The sequence below is a fragment of the Beta vulgaris genome, chromosome 1 (assembly GCF_026745355.1).
Source record: "Beta vulgaris subsp. vulgaris cultivar EL10 chromosome 1, EL10.2, whole genome shotgun sequence".
Classification (NCBI taxonomy): domain Eukaryota; kingdom Viridiplantae; phylum Streptophyta; class Magnoliopsida; order Caryophyllales; family Amaranthaceae; genus Beta; species Beta vulgaris.
Window position 1 is genome coordinate 55,011,743 of NC_079202.1, and position 24,031 is coordinate 55,035,773.

The 24,031-nt window shown below is 37.3% G+C and overlaps 4 protein-coding genes across 5 annotated transcripts; 1 reads left to right on the forward strand and 3 right to left on the reverse strand.

Moving 5' to 3' along the window:
* Nucleotides 1-2,948: 2,948 nt before the first annotated feature.
* On the reverse strand, nt 2,949-5,974 carry LOC104905223 (uncharacterized). Of its 2 annotated transcripts, none has more exons than XM_010693683.4 (2): nt 5,454-5,974; nt 2,949-3,605 (listed from the first exon to the last, which is right to left on the reverse strand). In XM_010693683.4, the coding sequence occupies exons 1-2, from the start codon at nt 5,545-5,547 to the stop codon at nt 2,989-2,991; spliced, it is 711 nt and encodes a 236-aa protein (XP_010691985.2). In that variant the 5' UTR covers nt 5,548-5,974; the 3' UTR covers nt 2,949-2,988. The 2 variants fall into 2 exon arrangements, with proteins under 2 accessions (XP_010691985.2, XP_048495946.1); XM_048639989.1 differs by lacking the exon at nt 5,454-5,974 and adding an exon at nt 4,907-5,378 and having other exon boundaries at nt 2,949-4,875.
* A 4,389-nt stretch (nt 5,975-10,363) lies between these two features.
* Nucleotides 10,364-13,241, forward strand: LOC104905222 (10 kDa chaperonin 1, chloroplastic). The gene is made up of 6 exons (XM_010693682.3): nt 10,364-10,533; nt 10,640-10,698; nt 10,827-10,877; nt 12,666-12,731; nt 12,816-12,863; nt 12,992-13,241. The coding sequence occupies exons 1-6, from the start codon at nt 10,452-10,454 to the stop codon at nt 13,088-13,090; spliced, it is 405 nt and encodes a 134-aa protein (XP_010691984.2). The 5' UTR covers nt 10,364-10,451; the 3' UTR covers nt 13,091-13,241.
* A 1,059-nt stretch (nt 13,242-14,300) lies between these two features.
* Nucleotides 14,301-19,322, reverse strand: LOC104905221 (protein TRIGALACTOSYLDIACYLGLYCEROL 4, chloroplastic). Its single transcript, XM_010693681.4, has 5 exons — nt 18,861-19,322; nt 17,513-17,771; nt 16,229-16,613; nt 15,171-15,475; nt 14,301-14,659 (listed from the first exon to the last, which is right to left on the reverse strand). The coding sequence occupies exons 1-5, from the start codon at nt 19,133-19,135 to the stop codon at nt 14,465-14,467; spliced, it is 1,419 nt and encodes a 472-aa protein (XP_010691983.2). The 5' UTR covers nt 19,136-19,322; the 3' UTR covers nt 14,301-14,464.
* A 758-nt stretch (nt 19,323-20,080) lies between these two features.
* LOC104905220 (acyl carrier protein 1, mitochondrial) lies at nt 20,081-23,648 on the reverse strand. The gene is made up of 2 exons (XM_010693680.4): nt 23,322-23,648; nt 20,081-20,593 (listed from the first exon to the last, which is right to left on the reverse strand). The coding sequence occupies exons 1-2, from the start codon at nt 23,532-23,534 to the stop codon at nt 20,417-20,419; spliced, it is 390 nt and encodes a 129-aa protein (XP_010691982.2). The 5' UTR covers nt 23,535-23,648; the 3' UTR covers nt 20,081-20,416.
* Nucleotides 23,649-24,031: the final 383 nt, after the last annotated feature.

Genomic DNA, 24,031 nt, shown 5'->3' on the forward strand with positions numbered 1-24,031 from the left:
GTTTTGATATAGTATTTTGTCTGTTTGTTTATTAGTAATTTTGCTTGGAAAGCGTTATAATGTAGGTGGTGGATGTTTGTATGACAAATATCATACTATCAAAGCATGTTATGTATCAGAAAGATACGGATTTTTTTCCAACTTTTTGTCTCTTTTCTGCTTTGTTCTTTTCCCCTCTGCCAAACAGAACTCTCCCTCTTGTCCCTCCTATTTTTTCATTTAGAAAAATTGATATAAACAGGTCTAACTATGAGTAATTTTTCCAAAATTATATAAAAAAATGCACTTTTAAATTTGATCGAATTTATGCTCATGTTTCATCAATTTGTTTTTTTCAAAGTTTTACTATTACCGAATTTAAGATATTAAGTCAATACTTGTCCATTAGAGATTACAAAAATACATTAAAAATGTTAAGATTGAGACATTGTAAATGATATATCACAGGTTCGAATCCCCTTTTTCTTCGCTGTAATTTGTACTGCTTTTGTGATTCATATAAATTAAAAAAAAAAGAGATTACAAAAAATACAAATGTCACAATCATTATTTTGGTTTTCTCCCTCTCACAAAATTTTAGTGTTCCCACTGCGTCATATAATTCATATTGTATATGATAAAATAAAATGAATATTAAGATCCATAAGTAAGGTCTGCTGTGGTGAGTTCTAACTCTCCACTAAGATTGGTTTTGCATTGTTATAGATCTTTTGCCTCATTTATCAATTGGAAGATGAATTGATCTAAAGATATGCTATAGCATGATTTGCTTTAGATGTCAATATTGGAGGTAATGTCAACAATACTGGTTTATGTAGATAGCCCAAAATTTTCTCTTGGATTATGTTGTTTGGTGACTTGGTCATAGGTGTGGCTTTATACTATCTAGATAGCCCAAGGCCCAAATGGACACTCCAAACATGTCTTCAATTTCCATCCAATGGGAAATAGGTCTGGATTGGCCCAAGGCTCAAACAGTGATGCCCAAAAATTGATGTAACAAAAGGATGTATCACAAAATTGTTAAGCACTTCTAGGCACATCCTCACTAGGTATATTCAAGATTAATTTTTATTTTTTGGTTTATTTGGATGACTGTAAATGAGTACATATTTCTCAGATTAGGAAGAAAAATATTTAGGTATAGTTGAAAACATGATACACATGATGAGTAAGGATTTATGGAGCTCTACTTTAATACTTCCTCCATTTTATTTAACTTTGGATCTGTACTCCCTAGCATATTTCTCATTCAATTCAATTCAATTGCAATCAGTTCCATTCAGGTCAATTCTTAGTTTATTGGGAAAATTCCTCAGGTACCCTTGAGGTTTAGCGTAATTCCCAAATTACCCCCCACATTTGGGAAATTCCTCAGATACCCCCGAGGTTTGTGTTTGGGCTCAAAATACCCTTACTATGGACGGAACCCTAATGCCGTTAGATTTTCCTTCTCTCTTTCCCCAATTTTCTCACTCCTCCCATTCCTCCACCCACTGCCAACCTCCCTCCCCCAGCCGGCGGCCAACAGCCGGCGACCACCACCCACTTCGGCGCCGGCGACCCTACTCTCTTCCCTTCGCCGGCCAGAACAGCAGCACCCCCGGCGACCCACCCTCTTCCCTTCGCCGGCCAGAACAGTAGCACCCCCAGATACCCCACCCTCTCCCTGCTTTCCCCACCCTCGACGCCCCACCCTAGCCCTCCCTTTCCCCATTCTCGATTCCCCCCACCCCACCCAGCCCGACACCACCCCCTCCCCCCTTTCCCCCTATCAGCAATGGCCCCCCTTCCGTGTCTTCCATCGTGAGTCGACCCCCTCCCCTTCCCCACCCAAATACGCCGCCCCCAAACCCTTAAACCCGCCCTCAAAACCACCCGAGGCTGCTAATCTGCTATTTTGGCCGGTGCCAACGTCGAGGGTAAGGGAATCGGGAATGGGGAAGGGAGGGGGTAGGGTCGCCGGCGCCGGAGTGAGGGAGGGGGGTTTGGCAGTAGGTGGCGGAATGGGAGAAGAGAGAAAATTGGGGAGAGAGAGAAGGAAAAACCTAACGGCGTTAGGGTTCCGTCCATAGTAAGGGTATTTTGAGCCCAAACACAAACCTCGGGGGTATCTGAGGAATTTCCCAAATGTGGGGGGTAATTTGGGAATTACGCCAAACCTCAGGGGTACCTGAGGAATTTTCCCTAGTTTATTTATTATCATTACTATTAGTTATCGTTTAATTCAGTTCAGTTCAATTCCGTTCAGTTGTTTTATGCTGAAGAGAACAAACTCTTTTAATGTTTTTTATATTTGGCAAGTCTCTATTCTTTGGAATGTTCTATTTTTTGGCAATATGCTATCTCTTTTCCTCTACTAGCATATGGGCCCGACAAGCCCCACACCATATTTACTCCAATTAAGTAGTGAAAGATGAGACACTTATATACAAAGTTTTTTGTACATCATATCGGAATCACATCCATAACAAAAAAAAATTTGCCCCTCTTTAGGAACCCCATGAAAACATGAATTTCCTCTGGGTTGCCCTCGTATAGGATGACTCATCCAGAGGCCCAACAAGCCTCCCCCTTTCTCCCACAACAATATTGAATTTTTTATTTCCACCAAAATTTGAACATCCATTAGACCCAAGGGTTCTTGGTACATCCATAACAAATCAGAGATTGAGTTTGGACACTAAGACCATGTGCAAATAAAATACTAATCTGAATGCAAGATCAACCTAACTAAATACAATACTCGTTATGTTCCTTATTGATGTTGAATACTTGGAATCTTGCACTATTTAGAATTTCATAGAATCTTCTAAAATGTTTCCGATATATAAGAAAAAACATAGCCATATGGAATCTTATCTGATTCGTATCAATGAGTATATAAGAAAAAACATAGCCTAATACAGAAAGAACGTATATGCTTTCATATCCAAAGACAATAAAACTGCTTCCAATTCCAAGAAACTCTTTCATTGATACAAAACCTCAAAGACAACTGAGAATATCCACATTTATATAGATCATATGCAGGAAAATTGAGGTGAAAATACCTGACAAACTACCTAAAAATATGCCGCCACTCATACTACTACTTGCTCCATTGCAAGTTACATTAGTTCCACTAAAGCACCCTTGCCTCTGTTTAATTCCTAGTCCATGGTCTTCAAGAATAAAACTTGAATTTGTGAAGCCACTACTTAACAACACACACCAGAAGAAATGGCCCTTACGTGTTGAAGCCACACCTACTCCAACCTCAGTATGTGTTTTGTTAGTGATGAGAGAGAGTGTGTTTCTGTCCCGAACAATAACCTGTGAGAACGCCTCTGATGGTGCAAGATACTTAGACCAGCACCCCACAATTTTACCGGAGATTGTGCTGATTGTAGGAAGTTCCACGCCACAATCAGGAGCATATACTTCTGTGAAGTCATCTTCCAAGGGTCGACAGCTCACACTATTGCTGCTAGTACAATTGTCCTTGCATACTTCCGCAAACTGCAAGGCCATGCACCCAAGCCCGGCACTGTCATAAAGTGCAGGGAGTTTTATGGCAGTACGGTTCCTGTTGATGAGGTCGACAATTTCTTTTGCAGTATTACCTGTGAGAAGCATTTTCAGTTATATTAGTATTATGTTTTCATGTGTTTTGTATTGAATGCAAGATTTAGAGCATTGGTGTGTATCTTTAATTATTCTCCTTGCAGCACAAACGTCAAAATCAAATCATGCCGTTTATTCATACGCTAATCAGAACTGAAAAGCGAACTCGCTAGTTGCTCTGGATCAACTCAGTCAAATCTCTTAAGTCAAGGTCGACTAGATCATTAGAAAGTAAAAATGACTTAACAAATCAGATATAGAAGTATCCCAACATTATCACATCTTAGCACATTTGGTATTAAAGTTCGCCAATCCTTTCTTGTTTGTACAATGACAACTTTTCAACATATACTCCAAGAACTACTGTTCACTATTTCCTTATTTATACTAAGACTGCAGATACTAGATTAAAATATGGATAATGAACAAATTTAACCAACTTGCAAGTACCTGATACCAACTTGGTCTGATTCCAGAGCTCGACTCTCCCAATAATGAATTGAGTTGAGCATTGAGCTTGACTGAACTCATTATCACCCATTTTTTTGGAATTAAAGATACTATCTCCATTTCATTGTGACTAACTTACTTCCAATGATGAAAAAATACATAACGGTTTCTACTTAATTATGTTGGTGCATAAACGAACCCCAACTTCCAAATTGACAATTCAATATTAGTGTTTAAGAGGCCTGGTAAGCATCACTTTGCTTCGAAATTTGGAGTTGATGTAACTACTTTCTACCAATAGCTAGTTCTATCATGAGGTGGAATTGTCTAATTTGACCAATGCCACCATGAAAGTTAACTTGGATTAGCAGAGCAGGAAGAAAGGATCGGAAGTGCACTAGTGCACTACAATAGAAACGTCAAATTTAGTACTGAATTGGAACTTCAAATTGAATTTACAAATGATGCTCTTAACATGACTAGTATAGGCACATCTACTAGATGGATCAGATCCACAAAAGCTGAAATTAGAAATGACAAAATTTGGAAAAATAGAGGATCTACGATATCAGCAGATAATTACCCTTGTGCAAACAAGGCTCAACAATGAACATCAAAGTGAAGGAGAATTAGCAGATGTGGTCTAGCTCCACGACTAGGAGTCCCTCAGACAACAAATCTCTAAAGCTAACAACTTGAAAAAATGGTTGGGGGGAGGGGAATTTTATATGAAATAAACAACTCGATAGCGATTAGCGAGCTCGTGTTTTCATTTGAGGCAATAAAGAGCACAATTCCAAGCAAACAGACCTTAATGGCCTATAGCTCTTGCTATAAACTACATATTGACCAAAACAGGATAAACAAAAGCCAGCAAATATAGAAGCTAAAAACTGAGACACTCACATATCTTTGTTTTCCACTTACTAGCATATTAGAAACCAAGCATTCCCTGTATTTATCATAATCCTGTCTTGTAAGCTACTTTGAAAGATGATAAGATCACCATTACTAGAATGTCATATTCTAAGGATTGTCACAAGGTTGAGGAAACGAGTTCATTCACTATACACCCGGGAATACCTAGAGCATGGCACATCCCCTCCCATTTATACTCATACACTCGGGTGTAGGATGCAAATTCTGGGTCTAGGAGGAAACAGTATACTAGAACCTTAGACATATAATAAGCCTACAGTTAATAAGGTTATCTTACAGGAGCTTAGCTATATCAAACATACAAATTTATGAATGCAATAAATTAATCAATCTATAACTCATAGCATATAGAATCACATAACACCCAGATCAAACATACAAATTCAACAATGTCTACAAATGCCAATATAACGAAAAATGATACCAATTACAAAACCAAGCAAAAGAAAGAATGTTACCATGTGCTTTTTTGGAACAAACCTCATCTGCAAATAGTAATCCATAGAACAAGCACAACACCAAATAAAAGGAAATATGTTTTTTCACCATCATTTTGTAATGTACTTACCCTAAATTTGCTGAAGTGGGATTTCAGAAGTGGATTGAGAGAAACCCTAATTAGCTTTTTCCCCCCAAAACTCTTGAATTGGAAAAAGTACAAACATTGCCAGCTGAAATTGAAAGAAATAGCGGATATTTATCTTTTACTGGACAAGTGGAGGACATCATTTTGATAATTGGATGATTGAGGAGAGAGATTATAGTGAAGAGAAGAATGTTGGGGACCCAGCTAGCCGTTGTATAGGAAGATGTTGTAATATATTTTGCCAGTAGTAGTACATCTTTTTGGTGTTTTTCGCCATTGACAAATCATAGAAAATTAGGGAGCGAAACTCAAGAAATTTTGCTCGGCTGTATTCAATTTGATAATCGAAGGGTTTTTCCGCAAAAGGCAGGATGATTACGAGTAATGGGGTTTTGTGTCCATGAGCCTTCGCAAATTAGAGGGTAGACACGAGTCTAATTAGGCTATGTTCAGTTCACCTTATTTTTGCTTATTTCAGATCTAATCAGATCTGATCTGATAAGTTTAGATCAGATCAGTTCAGATCATGCTTATATTTAAAAATCATTATATCTTTCATAACATATTAGTAAAAATTATAATAATTGAATATTAATAAAGTACTCATTGAGACGAATCAAACAAGACCCCACATGACTATATTTTTCTTATATATTGAGAAAAATCTAAAAGATAAGATCTTGTAATCAGATCAGTTCAGATCATATCAGAAAAAATAAGTTCAGATCAGATCAGATAAGTTCAGATCAGAAAATTTCAGGTGAACTAAACATAGCCTTAGTCTAATATTTAAATAGTGCGTATCATTCGATACAATGAACAAAACAACATTCTTAATTAACAAATTAAGCAAAAGAACAAACAACACACGAGACTCAATGAACATCTAAATCAACAATGAATAATTAGAAGAAAAAAAAAGATAAACATAGGAGGAAATATCTGATAAACAACCACTCAACCTAATGAACAGACAAAGAAAACACAATGAACAAAGAAATATCTGCAATAAACAAACTAAGAAACATGAAGATAAAGGTTAACAAAGGAGAATCGTCGAGATCGATGTTCATTGGAGAACCGTTGATGTACATTAGTTTCACATGTTCATTGAAGAGCAGTTGATGTACATTAGTTTCATGCGTTTTATGTTTTTCGTACCGGGTTTTGGGCCGTGACTACCATTCCAATGGTAGACATGAGTCCACCATCTACCAAGTTCTTTTTGGGAAAATTAGGTCAAGATATTATTGCGCATCATGACACTTTGGGGAATTGGGTCCATACAAACAATTTGCATACTGTCTTTTGTGTCCCATCTTGCCACTACATGAACTACTGTATTCCCGATCATTTTAACACGAGAAAAGTAAAAACTATTAAAACACTTAAACATATTTCTAATGTCATCATAAAACAAGAAAATTGGTGGGAAACTCGTTGAACCATCACGCACTACATTTTTTTTTTTTTTTTGGTACTAAAGCAACCAACATAAAATTAAAGGTTCACAGTTGCCATATTACAAACCATGCTTGTGTTACTCAAAAGATAACTAGGGGGAGGGGTGTTCCTAGTTACATTACATTCAAGGGAACTACTACTTCTACAATCCTTTGCCATCTTGTCCGCGACTTTGTTCTGCGCCCTAGGGATGTGACGGAATCGCACCTCATCCAGTTCCCTGCATAAATCCCTACAAGTGCATATAATGAAATCGTATATATTGGGTTCATTCTGATGTTCATTCAGGAGATTTACTACAGTTAAACAATCCGAGAAAATGACAATCTTTGTAACATACTCTCTAATAGCCAAGGTGAGGGCTTCTTTGATACTAAGAAGCTCAGCGTACGTGACATCCATGACCACCACTTTCCTCTCAAACCCACCCACCCATATGAACCTATCTGATACCAAAATACCTGTGAGACCCGATGGCCTATCAAACCTAACAAACGACGCATCGACAAAACAAGCAAAGAAACCTTCGGGAATGGGAGGATTGATAGGGGTGGAAACATTAACAGCTATGGTCTGATCCTTTTGTAGTGCGTTTTCAAAGAAACTTGCTTTACTAACAATACTTTTCAAAACATGGTCCGGATTTGGAGTGCTAGGAGAGTTCACATTATCTCTATCCCTAAACACAAACTCATTTCTAAGCTTCCAGACTTCAAAGCACATAAACGAAAAACATGTATTCCACCTGACCCCCTTAAAGCTAAACATTGCTTGCATATTTGATTTTAGCCACTCGATTGAGAGATCTCCCTGAGGCGAGAGGAGGGGTGTGAGGTTCCAAATAGGTTGCACAGTCGGGCATGAGAAGATGGCATGGTAAGCACTCTCCTCCCCCCTTTGGCACCTCGGGCAGATAGGCGATGCGAGAAGGGTGCATCTAAATAGGTGAGAACAGGAAGGAATTCTTTCGAAGGCTAGGAGCCATAAGAAGAATTTAATTCGAGGGAGGGTAGGGCACTTCCAGATCCAAGAGAAGTCTGAATCTCTCGGGATAGTGCGGGAGGCCTCGTAGGCCTTAGCAAGTGAGAAACCCTTATGGGTGGAGAAGGAGGATAGAAGACGGTCTGGACGATGATCATTTAGGGGAGGGAGGCATTTGATTGTATCAGCAATCCACGAAGGGAGGCATGAAGTTATAGCTTGAAGGTTCCACTCACCATCAACAACTAGATCATGGAGTCTCAAATCATTTTCCGTCTGAGTAAAGGGGCCAGTGACATACTCCCTGGGAGCGCGCCCATCCATCCACTTATCCCACCAAAAGGATATTGTATGTCCATTCCCAATAGTCCAGGAAGTGTGAGCATTTAGTAGTTCCCACCCCTTTGTCAGCCCCTTCCAGAGGGTGGACCCATTTTTTGCACTGGTTATATAGGTGGGGTGAATATACTTGGATCGAATGCACCGGGATGCTAGGCTTACACCTCCCTGACTTAGCTTCCACGCTAATTTAGCCATGTACGCAACATTAAGATGCTTATGACTCCTAATGCCTAAGCCCCCAGCACTTTTGGTAGGGTGATTCTTTCCTTAGCCACTAGATGAAGCTTCCTTTGGTCATCCGAACTTCCCCATAAAAAATTCCGGCATATTGTATCAAGCTTTCCGTGGACTGACGCGGGGAGGAACGATGCTTGCATATAATATGCTGACATCACGCACTACATTAACCACGTTGAGGGCATCGCATTCAAGCCATACATTGTCATACCCCGATCTTCTAGCAACTTGAAGGCCATGAGACTTGTAGTTGGGTACACTTCACATTATTTTTTTAAAAATGTATATAGAAAGAAAATCATTTAATGAGTTTAGACCAGTTTTAGTAAGTCCATATAATTTCTAGCACATTATAGAATAATTTATACAAGTTTCCATATGTTTAGAGAATTTTAAATAATTGCATTTGGAGACTATGTAGAGGTCCTTACCACCTAAGATAGTAAGAGCCATTATTTTTGAAGTTGGACTTCAAAAAATTCATAGATGGCCTCGAAATTGTCAAATTTAAAGGCTATAATACACGTTTTTCAACATTCTCGAAGCTCGGGCAACGAACCCCATATAATACATCATAGAGCAAATAGGAGACTATTTTAAACCATCTCCGAGCAATTAAGCTTTACGACATGCATATAAGCATACTATGGCCTACATAGTTATTTCTATGAAAGGATGGAAAACAGGTCTTGGAAGGCATTGTAAGGTCTTGCAACCACTTAGAAGTCATCCTAAGACTTTCGGCTAACATCGAAAAGGTCCCTAAAAAGAGACATTGGTGGCCCCAAAAAAGTATGAAACTAGACTTGAAATATCCAAATCTGAAGGCTATAAAATTCATTTTTGAATGTTTTCGAATCTCGAACAACTTATCCATGAAATGCATCCTATGGTTATGGGAGGTCAATGGTGACGTCTAAAGCCATTTTCAAGGAGGAATTCGAACATGTAAAACAAGCTGTGGAAATACATTTTAAACCAATGTAAAGGCTCCAAACCACCTTTGGAACTTATCAAAATGAAGGATTTCTCCCTAAAAATTAGGAGGATTTCAGGTGACGTTATATTCACTTAACCTTACCTAAAGTGAATCAATTGAATCTTAGTAGCACCCTTATTTTAAACTACATTTAGACCTTACTAGATCTTATCAAGTATCAATCCTGATCAATCCCTAAAGGGAATTATGAAAAACAAGCAACTTCGATTCGTAAGTTAAAATCACATTCTTTCTTCTCCTTCTTTTTTCCGATATTTTATTCAACCTTGTAGAGTTGTAGTCTAGAAAGTTTTTCTTTATTGAATATACAAATAACACGGTGCACATACACATAGCAAAGATCCGGAAGCTGGTGGTGGTAAAGTATCTACAAGTAAAAGGAAAGCAATCCAAGTATGATTATGCAAATCGTCGAATCTAAGTAATGATTATACAAATATATGTAGTATTTGGCAATGGGCCTTAGTGGCTTAATGGCTTAATGTCCAAATAAACAACCAAATAATTGGACCCACACGACCAAATCCTGAAACTTTCCTCGCAATAGATGGTGGGGCGAGGATGAGAATGTGAATTTTATGCGGAGTGCGGGTGTGGAGGATGGTACTGTATAATTTCTACCTCCACATCCGCCCGGCCCAATCGCTATCCCGATCCAAACCTGGAACTTTCGAGAAAGAATGGCCCATCCGATAATCAACGGCCAGTTTTTGATCAACAATCAAATCTTTCTTCATATAAACGAATCAACGGTCTAATATAAAACTTCCTCGCCAACTCCAGTAAAATTCTACCAAACACGCCGTTACCTTTGCACTCTCTGTCTCTCACTCTCTGAGCTTATCCATGGCTTCCACAACTTCATGTATCACTTTGGCAAAACCCTTCTCTTTACCCAACAACAATTATTCTAACCAAAGATTAATTGGTATGTTTATATCAAGATTTCAATTTGAATATTTATCTCCAAAATTTTGATATCTAATTGCAATATTATCCTGAATTTTTTTACCCATTTCTGATTTGTTTCTCAGGTTTAAGAAGAAATAACCTCAGAGTTAATGCAGTTGCCACAAAATGGGAACCCACAAAGGTATTTATGCTTTATTCTTTTTAATTTATTGAATTTTATGTATTCTTAACTCTTAATTTTTTTCTGGGTTGATGAAAAGTGATAAATATTGTTTTAAATTTGGTTCAAATTTTGTAAATTTTTGATAGGTTGTTCCACAGGCTGATAGAGTTTTGATTCGTCTTGAGGACCTTCCTGAGGTACTATGGATTTTCTCAGCTATTTTATTTTGTTTTGCTCAATTTTTAGGGTTCATATTATCTTGAAAGTCTTATTACTTTGCTGAATTGTTATATTTTTTTCAACTAAATTGTGAATTGGGTTTGTATTATATGATTCCAAAGATTGAAGTTTTTCATTTTCTCAACTATAGTTTTCCATTGTCATGTTCAATTAGGATGATATTGTATGGTTTTTACTTAAAATTTGAAATTTGTTAGTATATATCTGTGGGGAGATTCGATGAGCCATTTGCTTGCTGTCTCATTGGAATCTCTGTGATTCGGCCATTTTTTTCCTGTCGAAAGATTCTTGAATGCAATGTACTACCTCCGTCCCTCAATAGACTTCCCATTTCTAATTTCCGCGCTATTTATAATCAAGGAAATTCTTCCCATTTTTTCAAGTATATAAGAAAAAACATAGTTTTGTAGGTTCTTGTTTGATCGTCTCATTGTATACATTACGTAAATCAAATTTTTATAATTTTTACTTTTATGTATTTAAAGATACTAATTCTACAAAATGTGCGTTTGCCAACATGAAAAGAAGAAATGGAAAGTCTATATGGGGATGGAGGGTGTAGTTAACAGACAAATTAGCTTAGTCACTTGCACACCAGGACTGTTGGTCATTTGATTATAGTATAAAATCATACATATGTTCTAATGATCTAGTGTCAGTGGAATAATTGCTTATTGAAAACTAGGCTGAGCTCCCTGAACTACGACATGGTCACACTTTCTTGTGAATCACGGAAACCAGAAGAATGAATTGGTTGGTAGCTTGCTTAAACGTGATATTTCTGCTGAACCCTACTAAATTCTGGGGTGGTTATCAAAGTGTTTGAATATAACATCATTTATGTTGTGATAAGGGGGCTTCCAGGTGTTGTGACAAGGGGTCTTCCAGGTGTTGGTCTCAGTTGGTTTATGTTGAAAATGACTGGGCTGAATTTTGGTTCTTGCGCCTGCCCTCATCATCCAAGCTTTATGTGGTAATATTGCCAAGGAGAACACAATATGGATCAAATTCATTCGAGAGATTTATACAACTGTATAGGTGAAGAGTATAGAATGTAGTATATATGTTGCCACTAGAGACTTTACATATTTCTTCACGGGATAATATCTGTTCAGTGTTTACCTATTACCTTAGGTTGCGTTTGATGGAACATATTTCTAATGAAAAATGTGTAGAGGGAAAACACATTTTTGGCTTAGTTTTGCTTTGTTTGGTTCGTTGCCACAAACTCAGAGAGATGGAAAATGGGAATGGAGAGGAGAGGGTGGGAGAGGACATAAAGAAGGAAGTATGAAACATGGAGGAAAATATGGCATTCCTTCTTTTGAAAAGCAAAATGCTTTCCATGTTTTCTTGGATAAGTTTACCTCCCAAGTCCCAGCCAAACACTCTCTTGGTACATTTTGCGACTGTGGAAAGAACAGGAGCAACAATTTTTTTTTGACAATTATATATACGACATATGTCTATCCTTACTTGTGAGTCTCTAAAGTTGGATACAAACTCAAACTATATCATTCAGCTTAATTGTTACTTCTAAAACAGAAAGTTATCTTTTTTTCTTTCTCTTGTTGTGTGTGTGCGTGCGTCAGTGCGTGCCTGTGTTTCTTTCCACTGTGGTATATGATGCTGTGACATCCTAACTCTGGCTTCGGGAAGAACAAATTACATTGCATCTTCACTTGCTACATCTGGTGATTTGAAACTATTGTCTCATCTGTTCTGTTCAAACTATTATTTCTTAGAAATCAGCTGGTGGAGTTCTTTTGCCCAAGTCAGCAGTCAAGTTTGAGAGGTACCTTATGGGTGAGGTATGAAAGTTCTCTGTTCTCAACATCAGTCCTTAAACATCTTATCGTAACGAGCGAACTCAATAGTCTGTTTCACTCTTGCAGATTCTCTCTGTTGGTTCGGATGTAGGAGAAGTTGAGACCGGAAAGAAGGTATGGAATTAGAGTAAACCTAATTAAGCCAGCATCACCCAGATTCTCGATTTTTAGCAAAGAAAAGTGTATCTCATGATTCTTGTAGACAGGGTTTCATGTTCTTTTTTATTTGTTAATTTGTGCAGGTTCTTTTCTCAGATATAAGTGCATATGAGGTGGATCTAGGATCAGATTCTAGGCACTGCTTTTGCAAAGAAAGTGACCTCTTGGCAGTTGTTGAATAGGTGGTTCAGAGAGCAGTATATTACTGGCTTTTCACTTGATTTTGCCCTTAGATTTAGAACCTTCTATTCATCAATGGTTAATTTTCAGATGTAATTCAGTTGCAATATAAATGAATTAAGAGTATCTTAATCAAGGCATCCGTTACTTTAATTCTGCTATGTTTTTATAATTACTTTATGTGGTTCTAATAAAACTTCGTTTGTTGTATGCTAGTCAAGTTCATGCAGTTTCAACAGCTAACTGGTAGAATTGCTAATACTTGGCTGTTACAATTTACTACTTTTTCCGTTCCAATTAGTTGTGACAGTTTTTATTTTAGGAAGTTTCAAATTAGGTATTATACTTTTATTTTGGGTAATAACTTCTCTCTATCTCTCTCCTATCACATGGAATTCTTTTGTTTTCTTTCTCTCTCTCTCCTCTCCAAAAATTGCCTAGAAGTCCACGATTTTAAAAGTGTCACAATTAAATTAAAAAGGAGGAAGTAATTCCAAAATGCAATAGGCGATGGGCATCATTCCTAATCTTAGAGGTCCTGGGATTACGTTCTTTGTATGGCACTCTAAACTCTCTTTCTTACGCGAGACAGAAAGTATAACTACCGAAGCTCTTTCAACTTGTCCTGTCTTTGCTTTGGATAAGTATTGTGCTTAAGTCAGTTAACAAGTTTCCGCGTATATGGTACTAAAAATGTTATATTCTCCATTTTGACACATCTGTCCATACAAGTATGGGCTTTAGTTATGTGCAAGTATAAAAATCCATATGTTGGAATTATATATTGGGAATAGATCCAACAAGATTTCATGCATCTGGCACAACTTAATTAAATGGATAGATTTCCCAGCTTCTGAATTTCTTTTGTCTACGAAAAGCCATGAAATGTAGGTATAGATGAGATTAGCAACTAGTGTTGTTTGTGAAGCAATTTACCCTCCAATGTATTTAGTATTACTACTTCCTCCGTTTCTTAATACTCGCTACACTTTCCATTGTAGGAAGTTTCACATTATTTGCTACACTTTCCCTTTTGAGCAATAAACTCTTTCTATCTCTCTCCTCTCACATAGGTCCTTTTTCTTTTTACTCTCTACCTCTCTTCTCCAAAAACTGCTTAGGAGTCCGTGAATTGAAAAGTGTAACGAGTAATATAAACGGAGGAAGTAGAAGGAAACCGTTATGCAAACATAGGTGGCTTTGACAAACTAATTTTGGAGCAGCACTCTGGCATTGATGCCATAAGCTAAACAAGATATTAAGATCCAAAAGTTTTGTACATGACTAACCTACTAGCATCAAATGCTTTTACACAAAACTCCAAACTTTTGTCCTTCAAGATAATTGAAGAGAATACAAAATTCTTGAACTTGGAATCAAAATTCGAACACTTTTAATTCGATCATTCCCTCTTTCCTTTTTGGGGAGTACCATGCTGCGACTTTACCTGATTCCAATAGTCGTAATGAATAGCTCAAGGTGTACATGAAATCCTCAATTTGTAACCCTTTATTCCATGGTGCACCGACTGAACACTTTGTATCAATGCGAAACACAATTGGACCTGCGACCTGCAAACCAAGATGAAGCATGTAAGACGGTAAGAAGCTCCGCGTGGGTGAAACAAAAATAACATGCTAAACAAACCAGGTTTTGTCTTTATGGCTACTTTCAGCTTTTAAGTAACTTAAAGTATAACCACATAATTATCGCTTACAATCCTAAACGTTCTACTTTATAATGTAGCTAAATAATTGATAATCTCTTATTGTCCAAGTCCTAGATGATGAAATATCAAAATTTTGTAAGGTCATCTCCACAAACAGGTTATGGACATATAATTCCAATAATCATCAAATTTCTTTTGACCATATCTTTAGTTCAGAACTCAAAATGAAGGCATGACAGGTACGCTTTCTGCCAGGGGAATACTGTAAAAACTGACAGGCGGACAAAAAGACTCAAACATATCCTAAAAGAAAAAACAGAGAAAAATAACAAAAAAAGGACTCAAACATAACCTATCAGGTTTCAACTTATATTCTCACTTTCGGAAATAACAAGTGATGTTACTGGATTTACCTGCTGCTGGAAGATGAGACTGAGCCTAGGAAGAGATGCTGAGTTATCCTGGTGAGAGCTATGCCTGAATAAGCTTTGAGCAAAACCAGAAGCTGAACGGATATCTAAACGAGCATCTACGCTAGTTAGATCCCCAAAAGGCTTTCTGAACTTCCCATGTTGGTAAGTATAGCACAATGATCCGAATAAATCAGCAAAGAGAGGACTTCTTTTCCTGGAACTTGAAGACAAGTCCTCACCATCTCCTCCTGATGTAACCTTCAATGGCTTGTCTTCACCATATATCCAGGCACCAAAGGTGCCACCTGATACATGGCATTTACGATAACAAGTGAAAAGATAAACCAAAATCTCATTTAAGGTAGATGGAGGAGATTATAAGAGATAAAACTATGACTTGATTTTGTGACATAACTCAGATCATTATAGATATCTATAACATGTTCAGTAAAACCCAGCAATTGCAGACTTGCAGTTCAGGAAATATATACACAACAAACTTATTTGTTGTCTCTGGTAAAATTGGCAGGTGAACTAAGAAAGCAAACGTTACGGATCCCCATGAACGACATAAAAATGTTGGTTAACATGCCTACTATATGTGGATCCTCTATGGCCACAGTTTCATAATATATAGTAGGTCACCTATTATTTTGTTTTCTTTGCCGGGGGGGCGGACAACGTGAGCGAAAGATAGTGGAAGACCAGACATAAATCAAACAAAAAGGGAAACGAGTTGGAACAAAATATATGTCGGTCTGCTACTGATTTTTTTTAATGAATTTTACTCAACTCGTGAGATGGAAAGAGGTTCATCTCTGTAATATTGTTTGCTTCATGAAAGGGAACAGATAACAGCAACTCAGCAAGGATATATTAAACAGACAAATGAAAGTATCCAATACACTAGGGACCTGGAAAAAGATCTACTGTTTTGTGGCTTATTTGATTAGCCAGCACAAAGTTTTCCAAAATTAGAGTGGAGCACAAATATGTTCAGCCATTAAACCAAGTTCAGATCAATGAAAGACTTCAAACTAGATCAGAAGGAATTTTACCCATAATGGCTGAAATAGATGCATGAGGTTCTTTAAGGCGCACGTCATATGCAGGCCTGCAATACTTTCCCTTCGTGGTTCTTATAATAAGATCCTCTTCCGTCTCCTCTTGCCTCCACAAATCCTTGCTCTTCTCGTACGACATAGCAGCTTTAGCACATAACCCAGGCAGCAAAGCAAGAGGTGGATCACTTTCTATTGAGTTAACAACTGCTTGAGGTTGGCCACTACTCTTGTGTACCCCAAACCGGTATCGTAGTCCTGATTCAGATATTAGAGACGAACAATCCAGAGACATAGACTCAGGAACATTCCAATACCTTCCTTTACTGTCGATAAAAAGCTCAGGCCATGCCGCGTTTAATGTAATGTCATGATAGGGAAGCTATACAAAGAAATGAAGTTAACGTCAGCTATACAACTCATAGTTACATTTGTATTAACAGGAGGAGATATACTAGATTACCAGCAAACAGAGAGTACCAGAATCATAGGTGCTGGCTTAGATCAAAATATGCAACCAATGAATGCATGCTCTGGCAGGATTTAAGGTATAATTACAAACAAAATATCCAAAGAATGCCATTGCTTTCTGACTTCAACAAATCCAATCCAATTTGCAACATAAACTAGCTGATGCATTTGCATCCTGATCATATAACAATTCAAAGGTTACCTTTTCCTATACCAATTGTCAAAGGAGCAAAAAATAGCCAGGAAGCAGCACAGCCGTAAGTGCACAGCAATATGTGTGGATGCAACCCACACAGCTGAAGAAAATGTAAGTAACCATAATCAAGCACACCATGGAATAGCCCATATATCGACTAAGACTACAGAAAACGACCTAGAGAAGGCTTAGATGATGCTTCATGGTAGGTAGCAAGAATGAACTTACACCAAAACATTGGAAACAAGAAAGAGTTGTCCATGCTCGTTGAAAGAAACATGCTTGTCTAAGATTACAAAAATCCGCTCACAACTATCATATAATGTGGCGACAAAATTAAGAAACAGTTCAGCAACAGACAGGGTAAATGTTAAAATAGCCCAATAAGAGAGGCTGTACAATTCTGTAAATCAATAGATGTGGTCCAGTGTGCAAAAATATATATCAACACTGAAGAAGAGTTATCACTCAGATAAGCCATGAAAATATGTTTTATAAAGTTCATATCCAAATTCCAGGTCCTCTTTCTAATAGCAACAGATACGCTATACTTTTTCAAAATCCCAATAAGATAAATTATCCTAAAAGTGCAAACAAATAAATCAAAGACTTGCCTTGTGATATAGCAGGACTTTATTGCGCCTTCCTTTCCTCTCACCATGGGCTTCTGAGCTCAAGAATAAAGAAGAAGAGGAAGAGATGGGGATCTGGGCACATAAAGCCAGCGCATAGAGAGACTTATCCATGACATGTTTTGATAAATCCTTAAAGGATGGAAGTTCCGAACCATCACCAGAGAACACACTGGACACCTCCTCTTTAAGGTTCGATATCAACTTCTTTGGACGGAACTGTCCAGCTAAACCAAGCCACCTGCAAACAGCAAAAAGTACCTTGTTGATCAACTCAGTTAATAACTGATAGCAAAGCAATGGCAGCAAGAACTGCATGTCCATAATATCCCACCCCAAGGAACTACCTACCTTAGGAAAAAGGAAAACAAGCAATGCTAGAAAAGCAAGTCTGCTACATATTTTCTTATGATCTAATCAAGCAAAGCACGAGATGTCAACACGTTAGATTGAATCACATTTTCAGGCCCAAGGATGGAGACATAGGTTCATGTACCTTAAACGCAAAAAGGATGATGGTTAGCTTGACAATGCGAAAGACAATTCCACATTACCGTGGCTTTTCATATCATCTAGATCATTGTTTACCGACAAAAAGTAACCAAGATGATTAACTTTGAGAGCACAAGATATAACCCCATGTGGGTACACACATAGGTTTGGAGAATAGGCAAGGCTACAAACACCCTAGAGTCTAAACATCTGAACAATATGCCTTTTAGACATTTGTTTTCATTTATAGATTTGCAAGCTGAAACATTCCCATAGCTATACACAAAGATACAGTTTGTGAAAGTACAGAAACTTTCAATAAACTAAAATAGAACACCAAGAGAATTAAGCATCTACATGGATTAGAGAGAAAGCCAAGACAAGCATTCGGCTTCGTAAAATTGCATAATCTTATATGACTTCTCATGTATGCTAAGTTGCTAAAACTATGAAGCTTCCCACACCACAACCACCAAATGTTCGAAATTCGCAAACGAACATAGAAAATGTCATTTGATTCAAGCTAATCAACAACTAATTAACTAGGGAGCTAGTACCAACAAAAGCCATGAACATGCAACCAACATTGTACTAAATTTCCATCAAAACCCACAAAACCCACCTAACAATCAACAACTAACAGCACAAAATCAACACAAAACTCACATGGGTACACCAAAAACAATCACTACCCAGAAACTAAAAACCAACCAAAACAACAAATCACATTTCCCATAACAAGATAACAACAAAACCCAAATTTCAATTTTAGTAAAGATTAAAACTTTAAGCAGTAAAATTTTGTTTAAAAAAAAAATTAAAAGTGGGGGGAACAAACCAGTCTCCAAAAGTAGGGCGAAGAAGGAGTGATTGGAGAGAGAAAGAACCAAGCTGTTTGTTGGAAGGAGAAGGAGAGATAGAAGGTATGATTCCAAGTGGGAAACCATTGCCAATAAAAGAGAGCTGCTGCACACGAATAGCTTTACCAGCTCTAGACCCGTCAAGAGGAAACGGGTCACCCGGTATTGATTTAGCACACCCATCTAGGTTATGGGTGCTACCTATGTCTAAGTCATAGAACATTGCATCCATTGCTGTCCTCAAATTCGCCATTTTTGTATATTGTGGCCTTTTCTCTCTCCTCAAATGTATTATGTTTATGTTATGTATGTGTTTGTGTGTGTTACTGCTTAGTTTCCCTCCTTATCTGTGAAACTTGTCTGTTTTGGTTTGGTGGTGTTGCAGAGTGTGTGTGTGTGCTCTCATTGTTTGAAATGACTCAAACTTCTGAGGGAGGGGTTTGGTGTTTTATCAGTTTTTCCTTTTTTCATATTTTGTTGATTCTTTTCATCAACATGGGCCTGGCCCAACATGATTTAGATCCGGTTTGCGTCAATCTGTACCGGGTCAAATTGGGGCTCTACCCGAATAATCGGGTCGTGAACTCGCGCATAGTGGCCTGAGCCGGTAGTACGTTCTTTAGTTATGAGCCGATGGTCCGATCCGATTTGAATCGGGCTTGAGTTGACACTTTTTAGATGGAGATAATGTGGGGTTGCATGATCTTAGGGATTTGTCTTCCATTTTCCGCATAAGATATAATTGCAAAACTCAGCATTTTCATAATTTGAGAACTTTAATCCAATATCATGAAAAGTTTTTATTAGGATGGTAAGATGAAGGGTCCTACTAGATTGAAATCTTTTGCGAGTTAAATTCGACCCGGGTTAGCGAACAAACACCTTGAGAGGAGGGCGGGGAATGGTAAGGAATCCACTCTCCTGAAGTACCCTAGTGAATATTGAACCCTCAATCCAATACCAAGGGAAGTGAAGTCATTTGATTCCAATCCAATCTTTAACCTAGTTTAGACACAAGTCCGATATGAGCAAAGAGAGATTTTAGTCTAGTCGTCATTATCATCACCATTACGGACTTGTCTTTCGAGATCTGTCTAATATAAACAACCTTCTATAAGTATATAATTACAAGTATATTTATAGCTTATCACAAAATATGACGGATTGAAACAATAAAAAGAGTAACTGTATTTCGTCATTGAACGCGAGGAAAAGGTTTGTTTATTAGATTGATGATGTTGGTCATAGTTCCAAGTTTCCAACCATTACTTTCATCGTCTTGTCCAAAATCTCAAGACTAAAGCATGGGTGTGATATTGCACATAGATAAAACATGATGTAATTGAAACGTTACAAGAATGAAAAAAAGAAGAAGTCAATTGGTCGAAAATAAGTCCTATCAATCTTACAATTTATTGGCCAACCGCAAGGACCATGTTGCCACATTAGTCGTCAAATACTTCTTAAACAAAATAAGGTTTGACAAAGGCATGAAATCCCACATAACAAAATTGAAGAATTTCTCTTGCTTGATTCAACTTGACATTGGGTGGTTGTGAATGTATTCGATGGCGAGCTTACAGGAGTCAATTTTATCGGCCTCCAAGTCAGGAATCTCCAGCTTGAACTCCTCTTCTAGGGCCATTACAAGTTCAACATTGTCCAAACTATCTAAACCCAGATCTTTCTGGAAATGTACTTCAGGTGTAACCTGCAAAACAATTGAAAGACATGTTCAATTGTAGATTCGATATGTCACTGAACGTCATTAATTTACTGCCTTGAGTCGAATAGCTTTTGATTATTTAGGGGTAAGCCTCTAGAACTCATTGACCCCGTTTTAACAGGATTAATACCATAAGTTGTTGCTAACTACCAGACATCCACCTCAGAAGTTTCCCATGCTATCAGTTCTCATCATATAACATAAACCTGCTCCTCATCCAAAAAAGATGATCTGCATCTTTCTGCCTTCAGAAATTTTAATAGCATAACCAAGGTGTATCCTTTTGTTAAGATAGCAAAGCACTAGTATTGTGTAATACTCCATTAACAAAAAGTTCTACGACAAACATCAGTATAGCTTCTAATCTCCAGAAATGCTTTACATGGTGGACTCGGTCCTAAAATTTGAGATGAGTGTCGAGATAGCCCAATTTTTTTGGGCAAGTAATAGAAAAACTCATTAAAAGAAATAGCACTACAGGGCTTTAAGCTAAACGCAGATAGTCAGATACATATATGAGGAGAGTTTCCGATACTTCCTCCAGTACTCGACATGGCTAACCCAGATAAAAGAGAAAAAAGATGAAAAAACAAAAGGAATAACATAAATTATACTTCATCACGTAAATTAGCATACGAAGTGACCACCGACTAGAGAGCTAAACAGCACATATTTAACCTAAAAATCACTAATGAACAACATTTGCAACTTGCAAGCCATTTAATGCAAAACAGAAATAAACTCTAATCACTTATATAGTTTTAAATCCTCTCTGAGTTCACAGGCACTGAGCTCCAAAACCAGCTTGATATTTCTGGACGAACATGACGATTCTGGTTTAATTCTTCTTACAGTACGTGCTGATGAGCCATCACAGAGGCAATGTCTTTTAGGAAGCAGTCCAGGGTTAAGAGGGTATTGCCTTACATTTTCTTTATGAAGAATCCAGGAGCAAGAAGTAAAAATTTAAGGAAAACAGAAGTGAGGAGTTTCAATACATTGTTGCCAACTGGCGACTTATATTATCAAGGTTTTGACTTGTGACTAAAAGTTTCAATTTTCAATTATCACTAGTCATTTATATGTATTTACAGTTGGAACATTTGCATTTCTGTAATGCATTTGAATCTGAAACGACAATATATATAGCTTCAGAAACCAAGAATATTTGGAGCTCCTGATTCCCAAAATATAGGGATGAAATATAGTACCTCTGCCCAAGTCTAAGTAATATACATGTCGATGAATACCATAATATCAGTGAGCTGGACCTAAGAAGTAATTCCACATTTCTCAACATTATCATGCGATCAGTGGACAGCTTCCTAGAACCTAGGTTATATAGCTAATTCAAAGAGATCATCTCCTTCAAATGTAGAAAAAATCACTTCAGCACCAAACTATTGCATAAAAGAAATCCTCCAACCAAACCTTCTATTCCATAATCAAAGAAAGCATTCACACTTACTAAACTTTCAAGCTGATATTCACATGACATCATGCAACAGATATTGCCTTACAATTCAGAAGTTCCTACATCATATTGATGAATGGCATAAGAAACCGATCATGTTAATCTAACAAACAATACAGCGATTCTCTTAGAGAAAAGCTCTCATCAAATCTATCTAGTCAGAAGCGGGAAATGGAAGCTACAAGATCAACCTATAGATATGGGCAAATTTTCTATAAACAATCTTGGAAGAACAGAAAATGGGAACAGCTTCAGTCTTAAGTCTTAACAACCAACATATCAACTATACAAGTCAATGCACGACAAGGGGGAATGCTAGCAAAGGATGTATCTAACACATCAACGTCCTCTGCAATTATATAGTAAATCACCTAGTCAGCTAGCTCCACCAGACATTCTAGTAAAACCTAATAAAACTTGTATCCACACAAGTGAACAAGTCAAAATCAGCTCTACCTATCAAACACTACCCTATGGCATATAAACCCAATTGCCTATAAAAACTCTTGCACATTAGCCTCCTTACATAAGTAAGACAATATTAATTAATCTTCCAAGTCCTTTCAAACCAAAAACCCCCATAGAGTACAGTCAGCCATCAAAATCTAACAAGAAATGAAGAAAAACTTGACCATAACTCAACTCACAGCAAAGTTGCACTGCAGTATTCTTGAACTATTTAATCCTAAATACCAAATTACTAAATTAATTCAATTCACATCACCACCAACAAAAATGCAATTTCCTAAATGACAATACCAAAAACACATTTCTCCTCACCCGAACTGCACGCTAAGTTTATACTCGAAAAGGCGACATTTTCTTATATGACAGCCAAAACCTAAAGAGATATTCCCAATCACATGCTGCATAAGGGCATAGGCTATTCGGAACGCCGATTAAAACCAAAAATCATAATCAACGAGCATTAAGCAACTCCTCATTGACTGTTCTGTCACTATTCTTCCCCTAAACACTCAACATTCAAGAGTGAAACATCCCTTTCCAATCTCGAAACCCTAAAAATCAATCAAACCTTCATTTGTTCAACATACATTAACTCAATCACAACTAAAAATATTCAAATAATGATCTACACACAATCACGAAAGCAAAATCAGTACCCCACATTCACACACACACAAAAAAGAATATCAAATTCAAACACAATATTCAAAAGTGAGCAAAATCAAATAAAATACGCAGTAAAATAAAATTGAAGAGACAGAAAAAGAGGACCTTGGAAGGATCGACTTTGGGGAAATCTTTGATGACGGAAAGAACTCGATCAGTGACTTGATCTTTGGTGAGATGGTCGTCGTGCGATGAAAATGCTCGACTAATTAGGTTTGAAATTTTGTTGGATCCAGCAACAGTGAAAGCAGTAGTTTGAGAGATGGGAATTTGAATGTGCCCTAATATTGCTTTTTTAAGAGCTCCCATCATCGCCATTTTTGCTCACACTTTCTCTCTCCTCTCTGCCTCTATGGGGTGTAAAACTGTCGACACTAGACTGAGATGCAGATTGCAGAACAAGGGTTTTTTTTTTTGGGAGGTTGGGTACACGCCTCTGTTCATAAAATGGTCTATAAAAATAAACTTCGGACGATTTTAAATAATTTTAGGGTGATATTTAACAATCCTTCATTTTAAAATCATGTTAAAAGTAAATTTTAGTTCGACAAAATTAAATTTTAGTTTAATAATAAAATCAGTAAATTAAATTAATGGTGATAATTACATTTCAACATAATTAAGTTTACTTTGATAAAGAATCAATTGAAATCAACATGGTCTAGAAAGTAATAGTAGTGGTGCAAAATATTAGCGTTTTGGTGAAGGAAGTTGTTAAAGTAACTGTTTATGCATAATTAGTCAACCAATGAAATAAAACACTAACGTGAAAATTTACATACCATTAACTACTACTACCTCAAAAGTTACAAATT